The 18748-nt window shown below is 51.5% G+C and overlaps 8 protein-coding genes across 8 annotated transcripts; 2 read left to right on the forward strand and 6 right to left on the reverse strand.

Annotated features, from left to right (window-relative positions):
* Window positions 1-1288: 1288 nt before the first annotated feature.
* Window positions 1289-2767, reverse strand: COCVIDRAFT_20540 (hypothetical protein; the record flags this gene model as incomplete). The annotated part of the gene is made up of 2 exons (XM_014695653.1): window positions 1289-1598; window positions 1635-2767. 2 exons carry the CDS (start codon window positions 2765-2767, stop codon window positions 1289-1291), a joined length of 1443 nt encoding a protein of 480 aa, XP_014551139.1.
* Window positions 2768-3453: 686 nt separating this feature from the next.
* Window positions 3454-4605, reverse strand: COCVIDRAFT_113645 (hypothetical protein; the record flags this gene model as incomplete). The annotated part of the gene is made up of 1 exon (XM_014695662.1): window positions 3454-4605. One exon carries the CDS (start codon window positions 4603-4605, stop codon window positions 3454-3456), a length of 1152 nt encoding a protein of 383 aa, XP_014551148.1.
* Window positions 4606-5001: 396 nt separating this feature from the next.
* On the reverse strand, window positions 5002-6272 carry COCVIDRAFT_113621 (hypothetical protein; the record flags this gene model as incomplete). Its single annotated transcript, XM_014695663.1, has 2 exons — window positions 5002-5866; window positions 5914-6272. 2 exons carry the CDS (start codon window positions 6270-6272, stop codon window positions 5002-5004), a joined length of 1224 nt encoding a protein of 407 aa, XP_014551149.1.
* Window positions 6273-6771: 499 nt separating this feature from the next.
* On the forward strand, window positions 6772-9947 carry COCVIDRAFT_113632 (hypothetical protein; the record flags this gene model as incomplete). Its single annotated transcript, XM_014695664.1, has 3 exons — window positions 6772-6951; window positions 7004-7097; window positions 7144-9947. The coding sequence occupies 3 exons, from the start codon at window positions 6772-6774 to the stop codon at window positions 9945-9947; spliced, it is 3078 nt and encodes a 1025-aa protein (XP_014551150.1).
* Window positions 9948-10806: 859 nt separating this feature from the next.
* On the reverse strand, window positions 10807-12147 carry COCVIDRAFT_20544 (glycosyltransferase family 31 protein; the record flags this gene model as incomplete). Its single annotated transcript, XM_014695654.1, has 1 exon — window positions 10807-12147. One exon carries the CDS (start codon window positions 12145-12147, stop codon window positions 10807-10809), a length of 1341 nt encoding a protein of 446 aa, XP_014551140.1.
* Window positions 12148-12620: 473 nt separating this feature from the next.
* Window positions 12621-13435, reverse strand: COCVIDRAFT_42496 (hypothetical protein; the record flags this gene model as incomplete). The annotated part of the gene is made up of 2 exons (XM_014695665.1): window positions 12621-13217; window positions 13295-13435. The coding sequence occupies 2 exons, from the start codon at window positions 13433-13435 to the stop codon at window positions 12621-12623; spliced, it is 738 nt and encodes a 245-aa protein (XP_014551151.1).
* A 447-nt stretch (window positions 13436-13882) lies between these two features.
* Window positions 13883-14981, reverse strand: COCVIDRAFT_42497 (hypothetical protein; the record flags this gene model as incomplete). The annotated part of the gene is made up of 3 exons (XM_014695666.1): window positions 13883-14349; window positions 14398-14874; window positions 14924-14981. The coding sequence occupies 3 exons, from the start codon at window positions 14979-14981 to the stop codon at window positions 13883-13885; spliced, it is 1002 nt and encodes a 333-aa protein (XP_014551152.1).
* Window positions 14982-15755: 774 nt separating this feature from the next.
* COCVIDRAFT_113622 (hypothetical protein) lies at window positions 15756-17820 on the forward strand (the record flags this gene model as incomplete). The annotated part of the gene is made up of 4 exons (XM_014695667.1): window positions 15756-15923; window positions 16029-16125; window positions 16288-16306; window positions 16839-17820. 4 exons carry the CDS (start codon window positions 15756-15758, stop codon window positions 17818-17820), a joined length of 1266 nt encoding a protein of 421 aa, XP_014551153.1.
* Between the last annotated feature and the right edge of the window lie 928 nt (window positions 17821-18748).

The raw sequence follows: 18748 nt of genomic DNA on the forward strand, positions 1-18748 counted from the left end.
TGCTCTATTTTGGTAATTGGGGCCGGAATCTTTTCTCGCTATTGGCTGATCGAGTCACGCGCTCGATCTTTGGGACCATTTGCCATTCTGGCTATTGGGGGCCAGAACAAGACCTTTTCATTGGTTAATCGATGCGCACCCATAGCGCACCGAAGCGTGGATGTGGGGGCGAAGACTCAATCATTCAAAGCTCAGAAGAGTACATTGTTGCGATACAAAATGCAACAAAAAGTAGCACATGTTAGCTCATGTGACAGTATCCAGCATTTTTGTGTAGAATGGAGGAGTAGTGCAACGTTCTTTGTTCTATGCCCAGTTGGAGCCGGGTATCTAACGAAGAAAAGTCGCATGTTACTCCATACATTCTTACGTAATCATACGTCTTCTTTACTCTCGCGACTTGATTTTGCGAGTTCCCTTTACCGCATCCACTAATAATAGGGGCCAATATGTGCCGTTCTGCATGTCAGACCTTTTATGTGGTCCATTTCTACGAGTTCTCACCCTTATTTGTTGTAGTTGAATTAGAATCAAAGCCACAAGGTTAGGCCTCTGATCTGATCGGGAGGATTCATGCACAGTGAGAAATTCAGTCTGGTTCTGAACACATGACAGAAAGTTGCATGTGTGGCTACTCTGCAGGAAATGGTCAGCACAATGACAACGCCTCCAACGTCTCGTCAGCGTGATGTGTTCGACTCATGACCAGTCCTCAATCCTATCGCGCCAATGCATTGGGCAAAGTTTGGGAGAATATGATCAGGTCGCATATTGCCAAGTTCAAGAAGAGAAACTGGATGCTAAATAGTACTTTTCAATCACATAAGGCTCCCAAGTTCGCACATATGAGTTCGCACATATGAGTTCGCCATATTGGAAATATGACATGTTCAATCACCGCTCGTTGTTCTTCGAAGAAGCCGTGGGATTTACTAAAAGCGAATATCAGTCCCGGACTTGAAAAAGATGTTTCTCCCAGAGAAGATGGGCACCAAATATCCCTCAAAACTTCACGTGGTTGAGTCGCTAGATCACGCCGAGACTTCATGTCTCGATGAAGATCGTGCAACCACTTTGTTCCTAAAATAAGTTGTGAATGCTCAAAATTATGTAGGAAAGATAGTAGGCGAAAAGAGCTACACTTTAAACAATACAAAGACACTCATCATTAAAATTCTAGAATTAACTGATGCATTTGGCGAAGAATATGGGCCGTGGGAGGTTATTTGTATGCTCATATCATCCAAATTGACATGCGGTCTCTATGTTAGTAGTTTTGTAGCTTGATTCAGGATTTTTCAGCTGTTTTAGTCACCCAAACCCCTAAAACCCTTGCCACAGAGACTTTTGTGGATAAGTCGTCGTATCTCATTGTTCGATCGCTTTTTTTCCCAGCAGGCATTAGGCCATCATCATGGCCAAATCCGTGCTGTGCAGTGCTCTCTTGTAAATGTCTTAAACCGCCTTCTGAGGGCGAGGATAATACCCAACTCCAGTGGGCCCATCGGGCTTCATGATCATAAGTTCCCATCGGTTGATTAGGTCTTCTGCCGAACAGGATCAAATGATTCCATAACGGAGTGATGTTCCCATCCGAACTGTAGGGCTGATTGCCATTGATCCAGTCAATCTACCTCTCTACGATCGCTTTTGCTCTCTCCTCTGTGACTTCGAAATACTCCACGTGGCGTTGTCGACACGATGGACAGAACCAAGGTCTACACAAGTGCTTTAGATCCAACTTGATCATCCGCTCAGCCCGCTTCGTCCACTTGACGCAATGCGTCACATAAACAGGTTTCAAGTCTCGACCACACTTATTGTGTTGTTTAATCCGTACTTTGGGATCTTTGGCAAACCCGATTTTCAAAAGACCATTTTTTGAGTCGCGAAGTATGTAGATGTAGCCCTGCTCGTCGCCTGGCGTTAATTTTGATGTAGTAACCCGGGATAACTCGACACTCATTAGCTGGGCAGTATTGCGATCGATCTCCCGGGGTTTCCTCTTCTGCGGGTGATTCGTACTATCATGTTTTGCATCTAGTACGCCGCTTGCAGTGATTGTTTTCAACTTGCTCACCACGAGGCCTTTTACCATATCTAGGAGTCCGTGATGGGTTTGAGCTTTATCCCTCTCCTCTTGCTGCATTATCCTGCATTTGACGCAATTCTCTTCATGATTCTTCTTGTCTCCTTGCCTGGTGTAGTGTCTCCCACAATGGGCGAAATACTTTCGTGATTCAGGACTATGGATCCTGTTACTTGGACATTTATGAACTTTCTCTACATGCTCATGCTCATACTTGTTGTCCCTGGGTGATGTTTCCTCGATTGTTTTGTAAGTTATCAGGAGTTGAACTCTAGCTCTTTTGTTAAAAGTTTGTACCAATTCCTTCATATTTGACAAGAGTCTAGAGGTACCCTTATCGTTCTTGACCACACCCGCATCCGTACCCGTTGGTGTTATTGTGGACGAGCATGTTCGCATGGAAGAAGTTGTTGCAAGACATCTTTCAGGTTCCCGTAAGGAGCGACGACGAACGTCTGCGATTTTTATCACACTGTTAACAATAGTGTGATTAAGCAAATTAGGAGTAGAAGATAGTCGGTAAGTTGCACGTCTGAATGAAAGTGTAGTGAGATATGGGCAGACGTGTTGCGATGTTAGAGCTGTTCGAAGGTACCGCTGTCGGTGTACCGGAAAGCCACATTCCGCTGCATAGACGGACATGTGCCCCGTATTGCGCAGTTGATGTGCAAGAAACATTTTTGGGTTAATGAAATGTCAAGCCAACCTCAATATCTTGTTGAATTACTTGCCGGAATTTAGCGGTAAAATGAAAGGTTGCGTGGTTTGATATTTAGATGCCGCCAATGGTTGCTGTTTGCTTGGGTTATTGTTTATGCAGCATGTGGACAGCAATTTATAGAGTAGAAGGGCGAAAGAAAATTGAAAGAACTGAGGCATGCGGTGGGTATCATGGCTTTGTTCATGCATACGTTCGCAGCTTGACTCACAGGTTTGAAGACAAAGCCAACGCCGTTGACGCGAAGATACAGCGCGCCCAATCATTTCCAGTACTTTCCTCCATGGTAGCCATCTGATTTCATTCCTGATTCAAATTCCATGCCATTTATCTTGAATGCGTTAGATCGTCTGGAAAGGGCGTGGTATAAGATAAATGCTGTGAAGATGACGTGAAAGTGGTAGAGGTGGATCAAGCGGAAATCATATGTGCAAATGGGGATTTAGGAGTGTGAGAGCTCAAGCCAGTAATGGTAGATATACTGGAGAAAGCTACGATCAAGCATCGGCGCAAGAGTGAGGAAGTGAGATGACCCAGGAAGAGGATTAGGAAGAGGAAGACTATTCAGACTTATATGGGCTAGATAAAGCCCGATGAGTTAAGTTTATGTCTGACTCTGCAAATCCGTATTTTCTTTGCCATATCCTCAGATGAGCCGATGTAACAATTCGCTTCCGTCAATCAACCTCTCCAAGTTCTCTGCCGTCTCTTCGTACCACACCGCCAACGTTCCTTCTTCGACATAGCCCATATGTGGCGTCAAAAGAACCCTGCTCTTCCCCTTTCTATCCCAATCCTCATTACGCCAAGGACTGTCCACTGGGAGTGGCTCGATATCGAATACATCGAGGGCCGCACCGCGAATCCGTCCATTCCGCAATGTATCCAGCAATGCAGCTTCGTCGATAAGGGGTGCCCGGGATGTATTGACTAGGAAGGCAGTAGATTTCATAGACGCTAGTTCGTGCGCAGCTACGATACCTCTTGAGCGGTCGCTGAGTACGTAGTGGAGTGATACTATGTCTGCTGTTTGGAACAGCTCTTCCTTGCTGACTACTTGAAAGGTCTTTTCATCCTCGGCAAGCATGCCTGCGCCTGTTGTTGGTAACCCGTATTCCTGCGCCATTGCATCGGCTTTGTCTTGTGTCAAGTTCGCACTCCAGCAGATGATGCGCATTCCAAAGGCGAGAACACCCACTCTAGCGACGTGAGCGCCGATTCTACCCAGCCCAACGAGTCCGAGAGTTTTGCCTTGTAGGCCGACCGCCAGTTCCGTCTGCCAGCCCGCAGGCCCGCCTTTTCCCTTTACAACTGCGTCATCGGCAGCAATGTTACGTGCCAGTCCGAGGATGAGTGCCCAAACGTGTTGCGTAGTAGGATGCCCACCTCCTTGCTTGATGGGCAGCGATCGTGGTGACTTAAAGCTGCCCTTGCCGTCCGTCCTCCCTTTTCCGGGCGCGACGTAAACGCTTATTCCCAGCTCTTGCATAGTGCTCAAGTCCCAGGACTCAAACTTACCACCAGTCGCAAATACTATCTTCAGATTGGGTAATTGACGCAGTAGCTCACCCGGAAACGCGGTGCGTTCGCGTAGCGTTGACAGAACGGCAAATGGTTTCAGTCGATCAACAAGGGCTTTGCGGTCTTCATCTGAAGTCCTAGGGTGTGAATATGACGGTAGTGTGTCGTTAAAGACTGTAATATCAACTTTTGATGGATCAATGTGAGCAAAATGCTTGGATGCTATGCCATGGTAGTCATCGAGCACGGCGAGCTTGATTGGCGACTTCGATTCCATAACCGTGAATTTGAGGTTCAAGAAAGCCTAACTGGATGAAACTTTGATGTGGGATAGACAGCAAAGGCTGCAGAGATACAGGCAGGAGCTCTATCCGAGGCGTTGACGCAAGCTAGTACTTCGGCACTTTTCCCGAATCCGACTGAGGGGCTTGAACTTTTGCTTATGGATGACGTGCTAAATCGGCTGATTCAGCGCATGAAAGCCGAGTATGAAGCTAATCCCCTACGCGATTATTTCCATACTTTGTTTGTATCATTGATTTGTCTCTGTAATTCAGTATATTCTAATGCGAGATTGACCTATGTACAAACATGAAAAATTGTTCTATCTGTCTAAATTCGCCCCTGGGTATATAATGCAAGATGCTGCGCAGTTCTACAATTAACCTGCTCTTCACGACAATAGGATACGTGCATCCTCATGATTGATCATGACCTCCTCGTTCTCGAAAGAGTACTTTCGGCGAACAATTTCAAACACGATGAGTCCAGCAGCTGTACTGGGCGTTTGCTTTATGGTGCTCATGAAGAAGTCGCGGTAGAGGTAGTTTCTCCACCCTCCAGCACGTTTGGCTAGAACCTTGCATTGTGCAAATGTCTCTTCGTAGGCATGGTAATATCGTCGGACAATATGCGAGGGCTTGTTGTCCTGATGAGCCTGAAAATCGAGGGCTTCAAGCCGGCGATAGTGAACATCCTGGATTTCCATCAGGGGGTGTTGGATGAGCTGAGATGTTACTGATGCTGAGATACCGGCCAAGAGCAAGAACATGGGCTCCAACATGTAGTGTGGCCGTATGACTGGACGATCATCGTAGTCTTCCTGCAGGTAGGGAATGGAACTTTCCAATAGCGTGTCACGACTTCGGCTGCCGTAGTAATGCGAAACGAATTCGAGGTATGCCTGGCTTTTGACAGTCTCAAAGGTGCCGAAGAAGACTGCTGCGCCGAAGGCGTCTTTGAAAAAGCTCAGCGTCCAGCCAGCAAAAATGCCTTGCAAGCCGATTGAGCGTAGCTTGTAGCCTGCATAGTGCCACATGGTCTTGTGTTTGCCTTCGAGGATGTCGGCGGTGCGGAAGCGGGTTTGGAGGGCGTCAAATGGAGCGGCGAATACTGATTGAATACCACCACCAATCAACCCTGCGGTGAAGGTAACAGAAGGAGGTGGGGGAGGGTATACGCGCTTGGTCTGGTACGAGGATGGCTCGTGGAGGGCTGATAGGCTGTGGAGGTATGTCGTGTACAGGACTGCACCAATGCTGCATAGTATTAGGCACTGCGTGGAACAGACGCTGATTATGCATACCATGTGTTTGCCATAAGCGGTGGAAGTACCTGCTTGGGTATGAAGCCCCATCCTTCGGTGCGTATGGCATGTGCGAGCACAGCAGGCGTGGTCATTCTCCACGACCATTTCGCATCGGCCATGACATGGGGGTTGATGGCTCTGGCGTAGCCCATGTAGTCGATCCTGCCCCTGAAGAAGGCCTTTACGGGCGCTCTGAAATAAAAGGCGACCATCCTGGCGGCGACGGCTCGCATGCCTGCAGCCTGGACGCCCGTGGCTGGTGCCTTGTTGGGTGCTTGCGGAGTGTCGGGGGCGCCATCATTGGGGCCATCACTGCGGACAGAGACTCCAGCGCGGACACTGGAGCCGGCTGTCATTGCATAGCATGGGAGGTGAGAGAAGGTAGGGGGTGCATGCGAGGGTGTTGGCAGGCTATATAGGCAAGGTGAAGGCGCTCCGCGTGCGAGGGTCACAAGCGGGCTAGTGACCTGGGAATACTGGCTGGGAGCGTACCGATTGGCGAGCTGAGCAAAACGAAAAGAAACGGGGGACCAATTCAGAGGGTGATGGTGTTGTTGTACTAGTTGGTAATTTGCATCTGCACGCCCGGGATGTGGGGCTGCAGATTAGCTCTGGAGGGGGGGTAGTATACAGCTATAGTGAAGGTAGTAGGGCGCTAGGCCGCTTCGGGAATTGAGAGGTTGCGCACAGGCCCGGGGCAGCGCGTGGGAGCCCTCGCGTCGTTGTCGCCATCAAGGCCTTCGCGACTTTTCCCATCAGCGCCGTCTCTCTCCCTCTCCCCTTCCCTCTCTCTCAACTCCGTCTTACCCGTCCCCGCCAACCCATCTGGAGGTTTCATTCCACGCACCTTCAACCATGGCGGACGACATCGTCATCGACAAGGCTCTCTTCCACGAGCGCCTCAACAACCTCGTCACCAAGTGGAAGGCCGACAAGCGCTCAGGTGACCAGGTTTTCCAGGGCGCAGGCTCAATCGCAACGCTGGTCGGCAAGGCGAGCGAGCCTGGCATTTACCAGAAGCCCGCCGCTTTCCAGGTAAGTCTGCGCATGCCTTGTTTGCGCATCTGGCGAGCTGACAAGCCCATAGTTGTGGTTGCTAGGCTACGAATTCCCTGCCACGCTCTTCGTCATCACCCCCGACCTCGTCCAGATTGTGACAACCAAGAAGAAGGGTGAGTCACGTGCGACTGCCTAAACTACAGCATTGCGCTAATGCCACTGATGCAGCTGCCTACCTTGAGCCGCTCAAAGGCGGAAAGGTGCCTGTCGAAATCTTGGTGCGCGGCAAGGACGCCGAGGAGAACAAGAAGCAGTTCCAGACATGCATAGATACGATCAAAAAGGCCGGCAAGAAGGTCGCCGTCATGAAGAAGGAAAATGCCAACAACGCCTTTGCGAGCGAGTGGAAAGCCGCCTTTGACGAGGCTGCCTTCAAGGAAGAGGACCAGGTCGATCTCGCCTCCATCCTGTCCAATGCCGCCCTGTCTGTCAAGGACGAGAAGGAGCTGAGGACCATCCGCGATGCGGCGCGAGCCTCGAGCGCCCTTATGACCAACTACTTTGTCGAAGAAATGTCCGACATCCTCGACTCTGAGAAGAAGATTTCCCATCGCGCCCTTGCCGACAAAGTCGCCAACAAGATCGACGATGCCAAGTTCTTCGAGAAGCAGAAGGTGTCCAAGACATTTGACTCGCTGCAGCTAGATTGGTGCCTGCAGCCCACCATTCAGAGCGGTGGCTCCTACGACTTGAAGTTTGCGGCCGAGCCCGACGAGAACAACTTGCACGCTGGCGTCATCATTTCTGTTCTTGGTCTGCGTTACCAGACATACGGTGCCATGGTTGGCCGAACATACATGGTCGGCCCCAACAAAGAGCAAGAGAATGCATACAAGCTACTTTTGGCTATTCATGACTTGGTTATCAAATCCCTCCGCGATGGCGTTGTGGCCAAGGATGTTTACAACAAAGCGCTTGCTATGCTCAAGTCGAAGAAGCCAGAGTGGGAGAAGCACTTCCCCAAGAACCTTGGCTATGGTATCGGTGTCGAGAACAAGGACTCTTCACTTCTTCTGAGCGGCAAGAACACCCGTGTACTCAAGGACGGCATGACTCTTGTTGTCCAGACTGGCTTCTCCGACCTTGAAAACAGCAAGCCACAGGACAAGAAGAGCAAAAACTACTCGCTTGTACTAGTTGACACGGTTCGTGTTGGACAGGGCGAATGCGCCGTCTTCACCAAGGATACCACATCGGACCTGGATGCCGTCTCGTTCTTCTTTGACGAAGAAGAGGAAGAAGCCAAGCCCAAGGCGAAGAAAGAGCGCCCGGCCATTGCCCAAACCAACATCACAAAGACCCGAACGCGCCACGAGCGAACGACGAACCAAGATGCTGAAAAAGAAGAGCAACGGCGACAGCATCAAAAGGAGCTACATGCTAAGAAGCAGGCTGAGGGTCTCGAGCAGTACAGTGAGGGCGCAAAGTCGCTAAATGGCACTGAAGAAAAGAAGTTCAAGAAGTTTGAGTCTTACAAGCGTGACAACCAGCTTCCCAGTTCAGTGGCTAACCTGGAGATTGTCGTCGACAAGAAGAACCTTACAGTCCTTCTGCCTATCATGGGTCGACCAGTACCCTTCCACATCCACACTATCAAGAATGCATCACATACCCCCGAAGCAGACTTTACCTCTCTTCGAATCAACTTCCTCTCACCTGGTCAAGGTGTAGGCCGAAAAGATGACCAGCCTTTTGAGGACCCCAACGCACACTTCATTCGCAGTCTGACATTCAAATCGCATGATGTCGATCGCATCGATCAGATTACCAAAGACATCACCGAACTGAAGAAAGAGGTTGTTCGACGTGAGACTGAGAAGAAGCAGATGGAGGACGTTGTTGAGCAGGACAAGCTCATTCCCCTCAAGTCTCGCAAGCCCCACATGCTCGATCTCATCTTCATCCGCCCAGCACTTGACGGCAAGCGTATCCCTGGTAGCGTCGAGATTCACCAAAACGGTCTGCGCTACGTCCACGGCAACGGAAGCGCCAAGATCGACGTGCTCTTTAGCAACATGAAGCACTTGTTCTTCCAGCCCTCGCAACACGAGCTGATTGTCATCATCCATGTCCATCTCAAGAACCCCATTATGCTTGGCAAGAAGAAGACCAAGGACGTGCAGTTTGTCCGAGAAGCCACAGAGATGCAGTTTGACGAGACGGGCAACCGTAAGCGCCGCCACAAGTTTGGTGACGAAGAAGAGTTTGAGCAAGAGCAGGAGGAGCGTAGGCGACGTGCTGCTCTCGACAAGGAGTTCAAGAACTTTGCCGAGAAGATTGCCGATGCTGCACGCAACGAGAACGTCAGCGTTGACATCCCGTACCGTGAGCTCGGGTTCAACGGTGTACCCTCGCGATCTTCGGTTCTTGTGCAACCGACAACCGACTGCTTGGTCCAGCTTACTGAGCCTCCCTTCACATGTCTTACCCTTTCAGAGATTGAGATTGTGCATCTTGAACGTGTACAGTTTGGTCTCAAGAACTTTGACATGGTTGTTGTGTTCAAGGACTACAACCGTCCGCCTGTTCACATCAATACCATTCCAGTCGAGTCGCTGGACCCAGTCAAGGACTGGCTGGACTCTGTCGACATTCCGTTTACCGAGGGACCTTTGAACCTCAACTGGGCCACCATTATGAAGACTGTGACGTCTGACCCGCACCAATTCTTTGCTGACGGTGGATGGTCCTTCCTCTCGACCGAAACGGACGACGAAGGCGATGGTGACGAAGAGGAGGAGTCTGCGTTTGAGGTGTCAGAGTCTGAGCTGGCCATTTCCGACGAGTCGTCTGATGAGAGCGACTTTGACGAGAATGCGTCGGATGAGATGAGTGATGAGGGGTCGGAAGAGGACTTTTCCGAGGGTGAGAGCTGGGACGAGCTGGACAAGAAGGCGGCCAAAAAGGACAAGGAGGCTGCGCTGGATGATGACGACGACGAGGACAGCAAGGGCAAGAAGAGGAAGAGGTAGATTGGCTGATTCTTCGGTCGACCCCTTTTCCTTCTTCTTGTTCTTTTTTTCTTCTTCTCTAATCTGGTCTCATTTTCTTTATCAAATCCAGTTCTTGTAAGAGTAGGTTTGGGTGCTGGTGACGGAATCATAGTTTCCAAAGTGATGCTGTTTGCGAGCAGGGGGGGGGGGGGGGGACAGAGATATTTGAAAAAGTGATACCGCTTCCTTTCTTTCACAATTTCAAAGATAGGTCAAGTTAATGAAAGCATTTTGCGAAACAACTTTTATCCTATGATTATCGAGTAGTACTATGCTCTATTCTATCCAACCTACCAGTTTACTCCACTTTTTTTTTAAAGCAACAACAACCCCACATGCCCGTCATGTTTGTATTACAAAAACAAGCAAACGTCAGAAGTCATAAGTCCTTTGCTATTGATATTACCAAGGCCGTATTGTCATGTCTTTTTTTTTAAAAAAAAAAAATCTTGACGAATGGCACCCCGTCCGTCCGTCCGTCCGTCCCACCAAACCAAGAAGAAAAAACTCGCCGGAATACAACCAAAAAAAAAAAGAGACATCAAACAGCCAAAGTACGTGGTTATACGCGGACTGATGTAAAACCTCCACCCAAACAATGAATAAACCGAAGAAGAAGAAAAAAAAAAAGAGAGAGATAAACGCCTCTGGGTATCAAACGCCGTATACAATGCCGTAAACTTCGTATTACTAAAAAAAAAGGTGGGGAAAAGAAGAGAAAGAAGAAAACAAGGACATGATCATTATCATCGTTTTTTTTCTGTGTCTTTCATTTCCTCCCTTTTCTGTGAAGATGTGTGAGAGGGGAAAGGGGGGGTGTGGTGGGGGGACACATCATTCAGGGATTGGAATGGACAAAGCGGGCGCCCTGACACGGGGAACGGGCCTGTTTAAACGCTTTGATGCGATCCAGCATCCATCCGGACCTGCACTGGCGGTCGCCCTCGCGAGGCTGGTGGCGGCCCAAGCGAATCGAGTAGCCGAGGCGACACTCTGTGCCCGTGTGTTGAAATTGCATGCATCTGCTGTCGTTGATGCAGGCTTTGCGGCAGTTGTCGAATGATTTGGATGCTTTTTTACTAGGTTTGTACGTCACGTCTTCGGAGAGGTTGGACCAGTCTTCGGATTCGCGGCGGAGGTGGGGTTCAATCATTGTGAAGAGTTCTTCGAACATGAGGGGTCGTTCCGGGTGCGAGCGCGCCTTTTCCCATTGGGAGAGCGAGGTGAAGTCTTCTTCGTTAAGGTGGTGCATGGTCATGATTGCTTCGCACCACTGTTCATTGTCAAAGCGCATGGTGATTGGCTTTTCGCCATTGAACATGGGCCAGTATCCTCGAAGGGAGACGCCGCTCTTCTTCAGGACCTGGGCTAGAATTTCATCACCGCAGCACTGCTTCTGTACGTCGACACCGAAGAAGTGCGTGCCTGGAAAATGCTTGTTCTCGCCAAACATGCGGCCGAGTGCCATGATCTTGTCCAGTGCTGCACGCGACAGCACAAAGCCACTGCCGCCGTGGGCAAAAATGGCCTTCTTCTTGGGCCAGACGGGGGATCCAAAGTAGTAGGCGGTGCGTGGATTGAAGTTGGACAGAAAACGGTATAGATTGTCGTAGTTGACGTAGGTGTCGAGCTCGAGGAAGACGTACCAGTGCGACTGGGGCCGCAGGTACGAGGTCCACTCCATCATGGGCAGGAACTTGTACTTGTCGAGCCGCCAGCCATCGGGCGACTTGTCGGTAGTCAGGTTGACGGACTGGATGTAGTCGTAGACGTCGAAGTCGGCGTTGTTGAACCTATACTCGGGGCGCAGGTGGGCGAGGGCGTCGGCTATGTCGAAGCCATTGTACGAGTCCTTGCGGTCGGAGAAGATGAGCAGATCCTGCTTGCAGCGGCCGAGGCGGTTGAGGTATTGGGGCAGCTTGGAGGCGACCTCGCCGGCGCCGATCTTGAGGACGATGGTCACGTCGTCCATGACGCCGGCGGTGAAGGGGGCGCATTCCTGGCCAAAGGGCACCACGACCTTAGAGACGGGCCCAGGTCCGGCGGGAGGGGGCCGGTCGACGAGCAGCTCGTAGCCGCGGTCGCCCCGCCAGAGCCGCGGCAGCAGAGTCGTCAGGAACAGGGTGCATAGCAGCAACGCGGCGCTCAGCAGGCGCCGCAGCGTCAATCGCACCCTCATGGTGGTCGTGGGTGCTTGCGATATGCCCGCACGCCCGCCATGTTTGGGGAGGCCCGGCCTGACGCGACCAAAAAGGACGCTAAGCAGCCTCCCATCCGGCTATCCGCCCGACGTCGTGCACTCGTCAAACCAACAGTCGCCCGCCTGTCTTTGGCATTCCTGCTCTGCCCCGCGCCTCGACATTTGCATTTGCCATGTTTAGACAACGGCCCTTTTCTTTTTTGATGTTTTTGCTTCTCGCCTCTCACATGGGATGGGCGGGTGCTGACGTCATGCCACGTGCCACAAAATAGTATGTCATGCCACGTGCCCAAAACACACGACCATCTCATGTCCCTGACCAGCATGCCCATCTTCATTTGCGTCTTGTGCATCTAGCTATGCGAGCACCACAATGTGTCTAGGCGGCTGTTTTGTGCATCGTGTGTTATACCAAGAGCCGCACCAGCGAGTCAAGGCCGCCACCATGACGACTACTCCACCCGTCCCCGCCTAACCATCGTATTCTCCCCCACAGGCACAAACCCCACGTGCATATACACCCGCCTCCCCATCTTGCTCGACTTGAGATACATGGGCGTCGGCGGCTCCTCTGCGTCTGCCTGCTCAATCGCCCAGTCAAGCAGTCTCCTCGCAACTCCGCGGCCCTGGAAGTCGGGCCACGTGATGAGCAGCGCAAGAAACCAATGCGCCTCGCCCTTCATAATCTGCGCCCGCTCCTCGTCATCCTTAGCCTGCCCTTGGTGCCAACTGTCCGTCACACCCGACCACAACTCGTCGACCAGCGCGTCACTCCAGCCTAGGGACTCGTGCCAGTTGTAGAATGAGATGGCGCTGCGGCGAAAGGGGTCGTGGGCAATGTTCTTATCTGGGCGACCCCAGCACGCTGCACCGATGGCCTCGCCCGTCGAGGCGAGCACGGCTTTGATAAAGGTGTACTCTGAATGTGCGAGCACAGGAACAAGGCGTTTGGCTAGCCGCTCTATTCTTTCGGAATCTGGGCGACCCTGTGCGGCCGGCTCTTTCTTGTCCCAGGTTTCTGCAGAATAGCAGGCACGAAGTCCATGTGCCTGGCGAATAAGCTAAGTACGTGAAATGTATTCATCAAGTTTGTTCCGTCATTGTTTTCACAATGTTGCCCACTTACAAGCGTCATTGCATCGTCTACTGTGCATATTTCAATCTGGATATCACCATCTTTCAGGCGCCTTTCAGGCTCTACCGGTCTGGTCTGAGGGCCTTGTTGTTCAGCAGGTATAGTAACGGGGACTGTCTCGGTTTGCGCCATGGTTGCAACGAGTTCCTCAGAACTATGCAAAAAGATGACAGAACTGGTCTTTACAAGCAGTGGAGAGGTGGTCAGAGTTGTAGAAAAGGGCGTTGTTTTATCTAGGTAGTTGCCTGAATCCTGCGCCCCACATCAAGGAGTAGGTTATATCCAGCGCTACCACGAGTTTCCTGTACTGCACTTTGAACATTTCTCCGAACCATACATCACATCCAGGGGAATGCCGAGGCGGAATGAACTTGCAATCAATACAGTGTTGAACAGGTTTGTGGATGGAGTAAGGTACGCCGTCCAACGAAGTGGCTCCAAGTACGGCCTTGCTTGCACCTTCCAATCAAGGCCACTGCCAAGTCGACTTGGATGCCGCTCAGAATCGGAACTGGATGACTAATGAGTTTCGGCATTCAGCTAACGCCGGTACAGTCCAGCAACCGAACACTATCCCATCTACCGAAAGTATGTAGGCGCAGTTGCCTTGCAAACCATCCACGCCTCATCCAACGCCCTGACAACATCGTCAGGCAGAGGCCCCTTCTCCAGATCCGTAAGATTGCCCTCCAGTTGCTTGAGACTACTGACGCCAATAATGACGCCGTCATTTCCACCTTTGACTCGTGTCTTGAGCTCAGAGTGATGAACACACCATCTCAGTGCAATCTCAAGCAGCGTCAGGTTATGTTTTTGAGCAGCTTCCTCTGCAATCCTAAGAGCCTCAAACGTCGCGTCTTTGAAGTAGCGATCGCGGTACATTGTGCCGATGCGGTCAGCCTTGGTCCCGAACCGGCCTTCGTCAGGCTTGATGTCTTTGGACTTGATCTTGCCGGAAAAGAGGCCACCAGCCAAAGGGTTGTAGATGACAATGTCGATGCCATACTTACGGCATGCGGGAATGAGCTCCGGCTCGATGGCGCGAGCTGAGTATTGTCAGCAGTGGCTGATGGGCTGAAAAGGGTGAGACTTACTAATAGCATTGTACATGGCCTGGTAGATGGTTGGCTTGACCCATCCTCGTTCCTTGCAGATGTTGTAGACTTCAGCAACCTCCCATGCTGCAAAGTTTGACAGGCCCAAGTTGACAAACTTGCCCTGTTTGTGCAACTCGTTGACTGCTTCGAGCGTCTCTTCAAACGGCACGCTGTGGTCGGGCGCATGGAGATAGAAGATATCCACGCAGTCTGCGCCAAGCTCTTGCAGACTAGTGGTGAAGTGTTTCTTCAGGTTCTCGGGCTTGTGAACGCCAGCCTCGAATGGGTAGACTTTAGTAGCAAGAGTAAGGCCGCGGTCTTTCCATGCAGCCTGGCGTGTCCATGCTTCTTGCTTGCCGCCCACATACATGCGCGCAGTATCGACTTCATTGTAGCCCTGGGCCTGGAAGTAATCCAAATGTTTGGTGAACTCATCGAACTCGGTGATACGCGCGCCGCTGCTCTCATCAGGACCTACTCAGTGTTACTAGCCGCACTTGAACCCCGCAGTGTCAAGGCGTACCAAAGGTCATCAACCCGAGGATGACCCGGTCTTTTGGATTCTGTGCGATCAGAGGCATTTGATTGTACTATGGGCTACGTGTCTGTGCAAATGTCGTGTGATGTTCAACGTCGGTGGAGGAACTACTGATATGGCGCATCGTCTGTTCGTGTCAACATGACGCCAGCGGGGTGGATAGTGGATACCCCACTCTGGAGTCGGGACTTTGTGTGTGTTGAGTCCCGACACGGTCATGCCTATTGTTCTTCTGCCGAATACTACTAGTTGGTATGAAGCGGCACTAAGATTTATTGCTTCAAGGGCACACTTGGAATCAAGCACAAAGTTTGTCCCACGCCACGGTGATACAGAGGCTGATGATGACCGCAGCGCACCCCTGCCAAGCCGTGCTACTACTTGTGTGCATTGCATACTACTACTCGACAAACTGCTACCTACTTACTTACTTACTTACTGTACGACTCAGACTCGTATCCAAATCTCCGCTCTCCGCAAACTGTTGGTGTTGGAAGCATGTAATCGAACACGGCTCTACCATGCACACACAATGTTAAGTACAGCCCCCGTCTCTGATTGCTGACCGCCCCCCTCTCGGCCCTGCTCGGCTTCTCCGATATCGTCCTTGTCTCAGTTGTCGTCCTGTTGGGACAGGCCGCAAGACGAATGACTCTCTGTTTGGCCCGAGAAGAGCGTGGGTGCACTGTAAGCGCCGCCTTGTTGTAGGCGATTCGGCGGCTTCTGGCTGCAATTGGCTGCCCGCCCTCGGGGCTACTATGGCTTGGTTCGAGCCGGCGGTGGCGGGCGTCATGGAGGCGCAGTTGTGTGATGAACGATGTCTGTGCTAGGCGTGTCAGAAGCAGGAACATGCACTCTCCCGCGGCCGTGCAGCCCCTGGAAAGCCGGCGATGATGGGACATGGCTGGAAGGTCGAGGTGAACGAGGCCCGTCTCGGACCAATGACGTCGGCCCCAACCCGATAACGATAAGGAACCCAGCAACCGTCCCTCTCGCGCGGTCAGGCGGCCGTCATCACCCATCAGCCCACTCGCACCAGCGAGCACCAGCATGCAGCTAGCATCGCCGTCACCCCCCTAGGTGCCACTAGGACTGTCGTCAGATCACCCAACTCTGCACCCAGGATCGTCCCGCAACCGTCCCGCCCTTCTTCTGTCCAGCACAGGTGCCACGTAGCAGCGACGCAGGTACGCCCAGAGACAGCACACGCTCGAGCAGTAGCTGCCACAAGAATCAATGCTGCACCATATAAGACGGCCTGTCAATCTCCATGCACCGTTTCCACTCTTCTACACTCCATTTCACAGCAGACTGCTGGCTGCAGCGCGCCGGAAAGATGAGTCGATCAGCTGGAGCCAGAGGTGTCATGTGGCCCAGTAAGCCACCCTTTGCTAACTTGCGAATCACTCTGTCCGTCGCACACCATCAACCGAGCCCTCCGCTGATTGGAGCGCAAAACGACAATGCCAGGCACTGTGAATGAATCCTTTCTAGATTTAGCTTCAGGCCATGTGCTCTATTGGAATCCGGCCTCCATGTCACGAATGCGGTGCTCTTGCTCTCAGGCCAGACCCGGAACTCTCTTTGTCTCTACATGATATCATAGTCTCCAAGCCCGCCTTCTCTGTTCAATCATCCCATCCCCCCCTTTGCCTTGGAATGCTGAATCCTTTTATCTGTCCATTGGCTCGCCTTGTCTGCCCTGAGCGTAACACATTTGCACCCCTCTTTGTGCACATCTTGGCTCTGTCGGCTGTTCCGAACTTCGGCATCCTTATGCACGCTGCTGCCATTCTGTTGAGCCTTGATATTGGACTCAAATACCAGTCGCATAGCGATACAAGATCTGCGTCTTGGTCGCTATGTGCTGGTCATTCAACTTTGGCCTTCCGGCCAACAGGAAGCCCAAGACGTCGTCGTCATCCGGGGAAAAGAAGAGGCGGGACGCGCCGGCGGACAGCGCGCTTCGCGGTAATGGAAGGCCAATCGTTGAGCAATACTCAGAGAAGCGCAGCTCAAAGGACTCTAGCAGGAAAAGAAGATCTGGAGACTCCACCCTGCCAGCGCAACGTTCCCCGCTCCGCGAAAAACATAGGGACAGCCACCCTCCCCAATCACAGCGTCAGTACGAGGATGCCTACCGGAGACGCGAGCACTACCGATCAGCCTTGAATGTAGAGGTACCACAGGAATACCGCCGCTCGTTCGAACCCGAAACTGTCAATTCGTCCCAAGAGACTCTGTTGAATCCACGACCTCACCGAAGTCAACACCATCGGCGACGGCACCCCACGCAATCATCACAAGGCACTCTGCGCGGGCGCGGAGCAAAGCGTGACCCTCCCAAGCATTCAAAGTCCAAGAAGAATATCCGACCTGAGCCTTCACGTGGCTGGTCTTTCTTTGCGACTTCTCCACCAAGGACACCAAAACGCGAACCTCGCAGTTACCAAACTCTTGAGTCTTCACCCCGTAGTCATCGTTCGTCACGCCACCACTACTCTTCCACTACCCTTCAGCCAAGCCCCGAGTCTTCACGCTCTCAGAACCGCCAGCACCGTTCCCGCCGGCACGAGCAATCAACAACGTCTTCGCGCCAAGCTCGTCCTCGCACGCCCAACACGACCGTCCGCCGTGTACCGGACAGACGCTTTGCCGTCCTTGCCGCCACAAACCAAGCGCTTGAAGAAGTTCGCCAAGAGGCTTTTGCGCAGCCCTCTCCTCCCCCAAGGCGTGCGAGGTTGCATCGTTATGAAGGTGTTACTATACCCACTTCTCAGATTCCTTTCAACTGGGACTGCATGAGCACTTCGCAGACCTCGTCTGGACGCAGTCGTGGCAATGGCGAGTCGAGCAGTCGACCAAGGCGCTCACGTAGGTGAATGTCCATGTCATACAGACCATGCTAGGCATGGTTATTAGGTAGTGGTTGCGAGGTGGTTGGCTTTTGATTTGCTTTTCCCCTTATCTTGAGTTGCATACCTTTTTTGTAGCGAACCTTTGATTCTTGGCCTTTTTTTCTTTCTTTTCTGTTTCATATATTCTTCCGCATTATGATTGTAGGATACCCCCTCACTTGCATAACTTGGTTGTTCTGGGCGTCGCATTGCATCATCACATCACACATGGCATTGTTTAGGAGTCAAGGCTTATCCTTTTTTTTTCTTCACCTCCGTAGAGGAGAAACAATTTAATTACCCTTTTTTCTTTGGCACACGGTTGTTGTTTCCTTAAGCCTACCGTTTGTATTGCAGTTGAAACAAGACTTTGTATACGAATCCTGCCTGCATGGGTTACCTTGGTTGGTCACTTCGCCTGCCTCATTAAGACTTATGCCCGTGCGTTTGTATTGTGACACCAACAAAACTTGCTGTTACACTCCCGCCTACTGCTTACTCATCGTTTTCGAGTCTCAGATAGAGATGTTCAGGTCTGTTGTTCATGTCGATATGATTGTCATGACATCAATCTAGCTACATGTATTTTCTTATTCTCAACTTTGACACAAAGCCTCACAACCAAAAAATAATCTACACGATTCATTGCTTCTACTAATCCAATATCTAATACCAATTCTGACCTCTACGCTGCCTACCCACAGAAGAACTAGCATAAATACCTCGTTTCGCCGTTCTCGCCCCCCAAATCTATACGAACCAGCGAGATGCTGCTGCACACCCGCCAACACCCCCATCAACCACCTGTACTACATCCCCTCCAACCGCCTTTTCAACCGCAACCTTCACATTCGTCATTCCCGCACACCCCCAACGCTAGCGTATCCGCCCCCCCCCATCAGCCACAAGTTCC

The sequence above is a fragment of the Bipolaris victoriae genome, assembly GCF_000527765.1.
Source record: "Bipolaris victoriae FI3 unplaced genomic scaffold scaffold_151, whole genome shotgun sequence".
NCBI classification, from domain to species: Eukaryota; Fungi; Ascomycota; class Dothideomycetes; order Pleosporales; family Pleosporaceae; genus Bipolaris; species Bipolaris victoriae.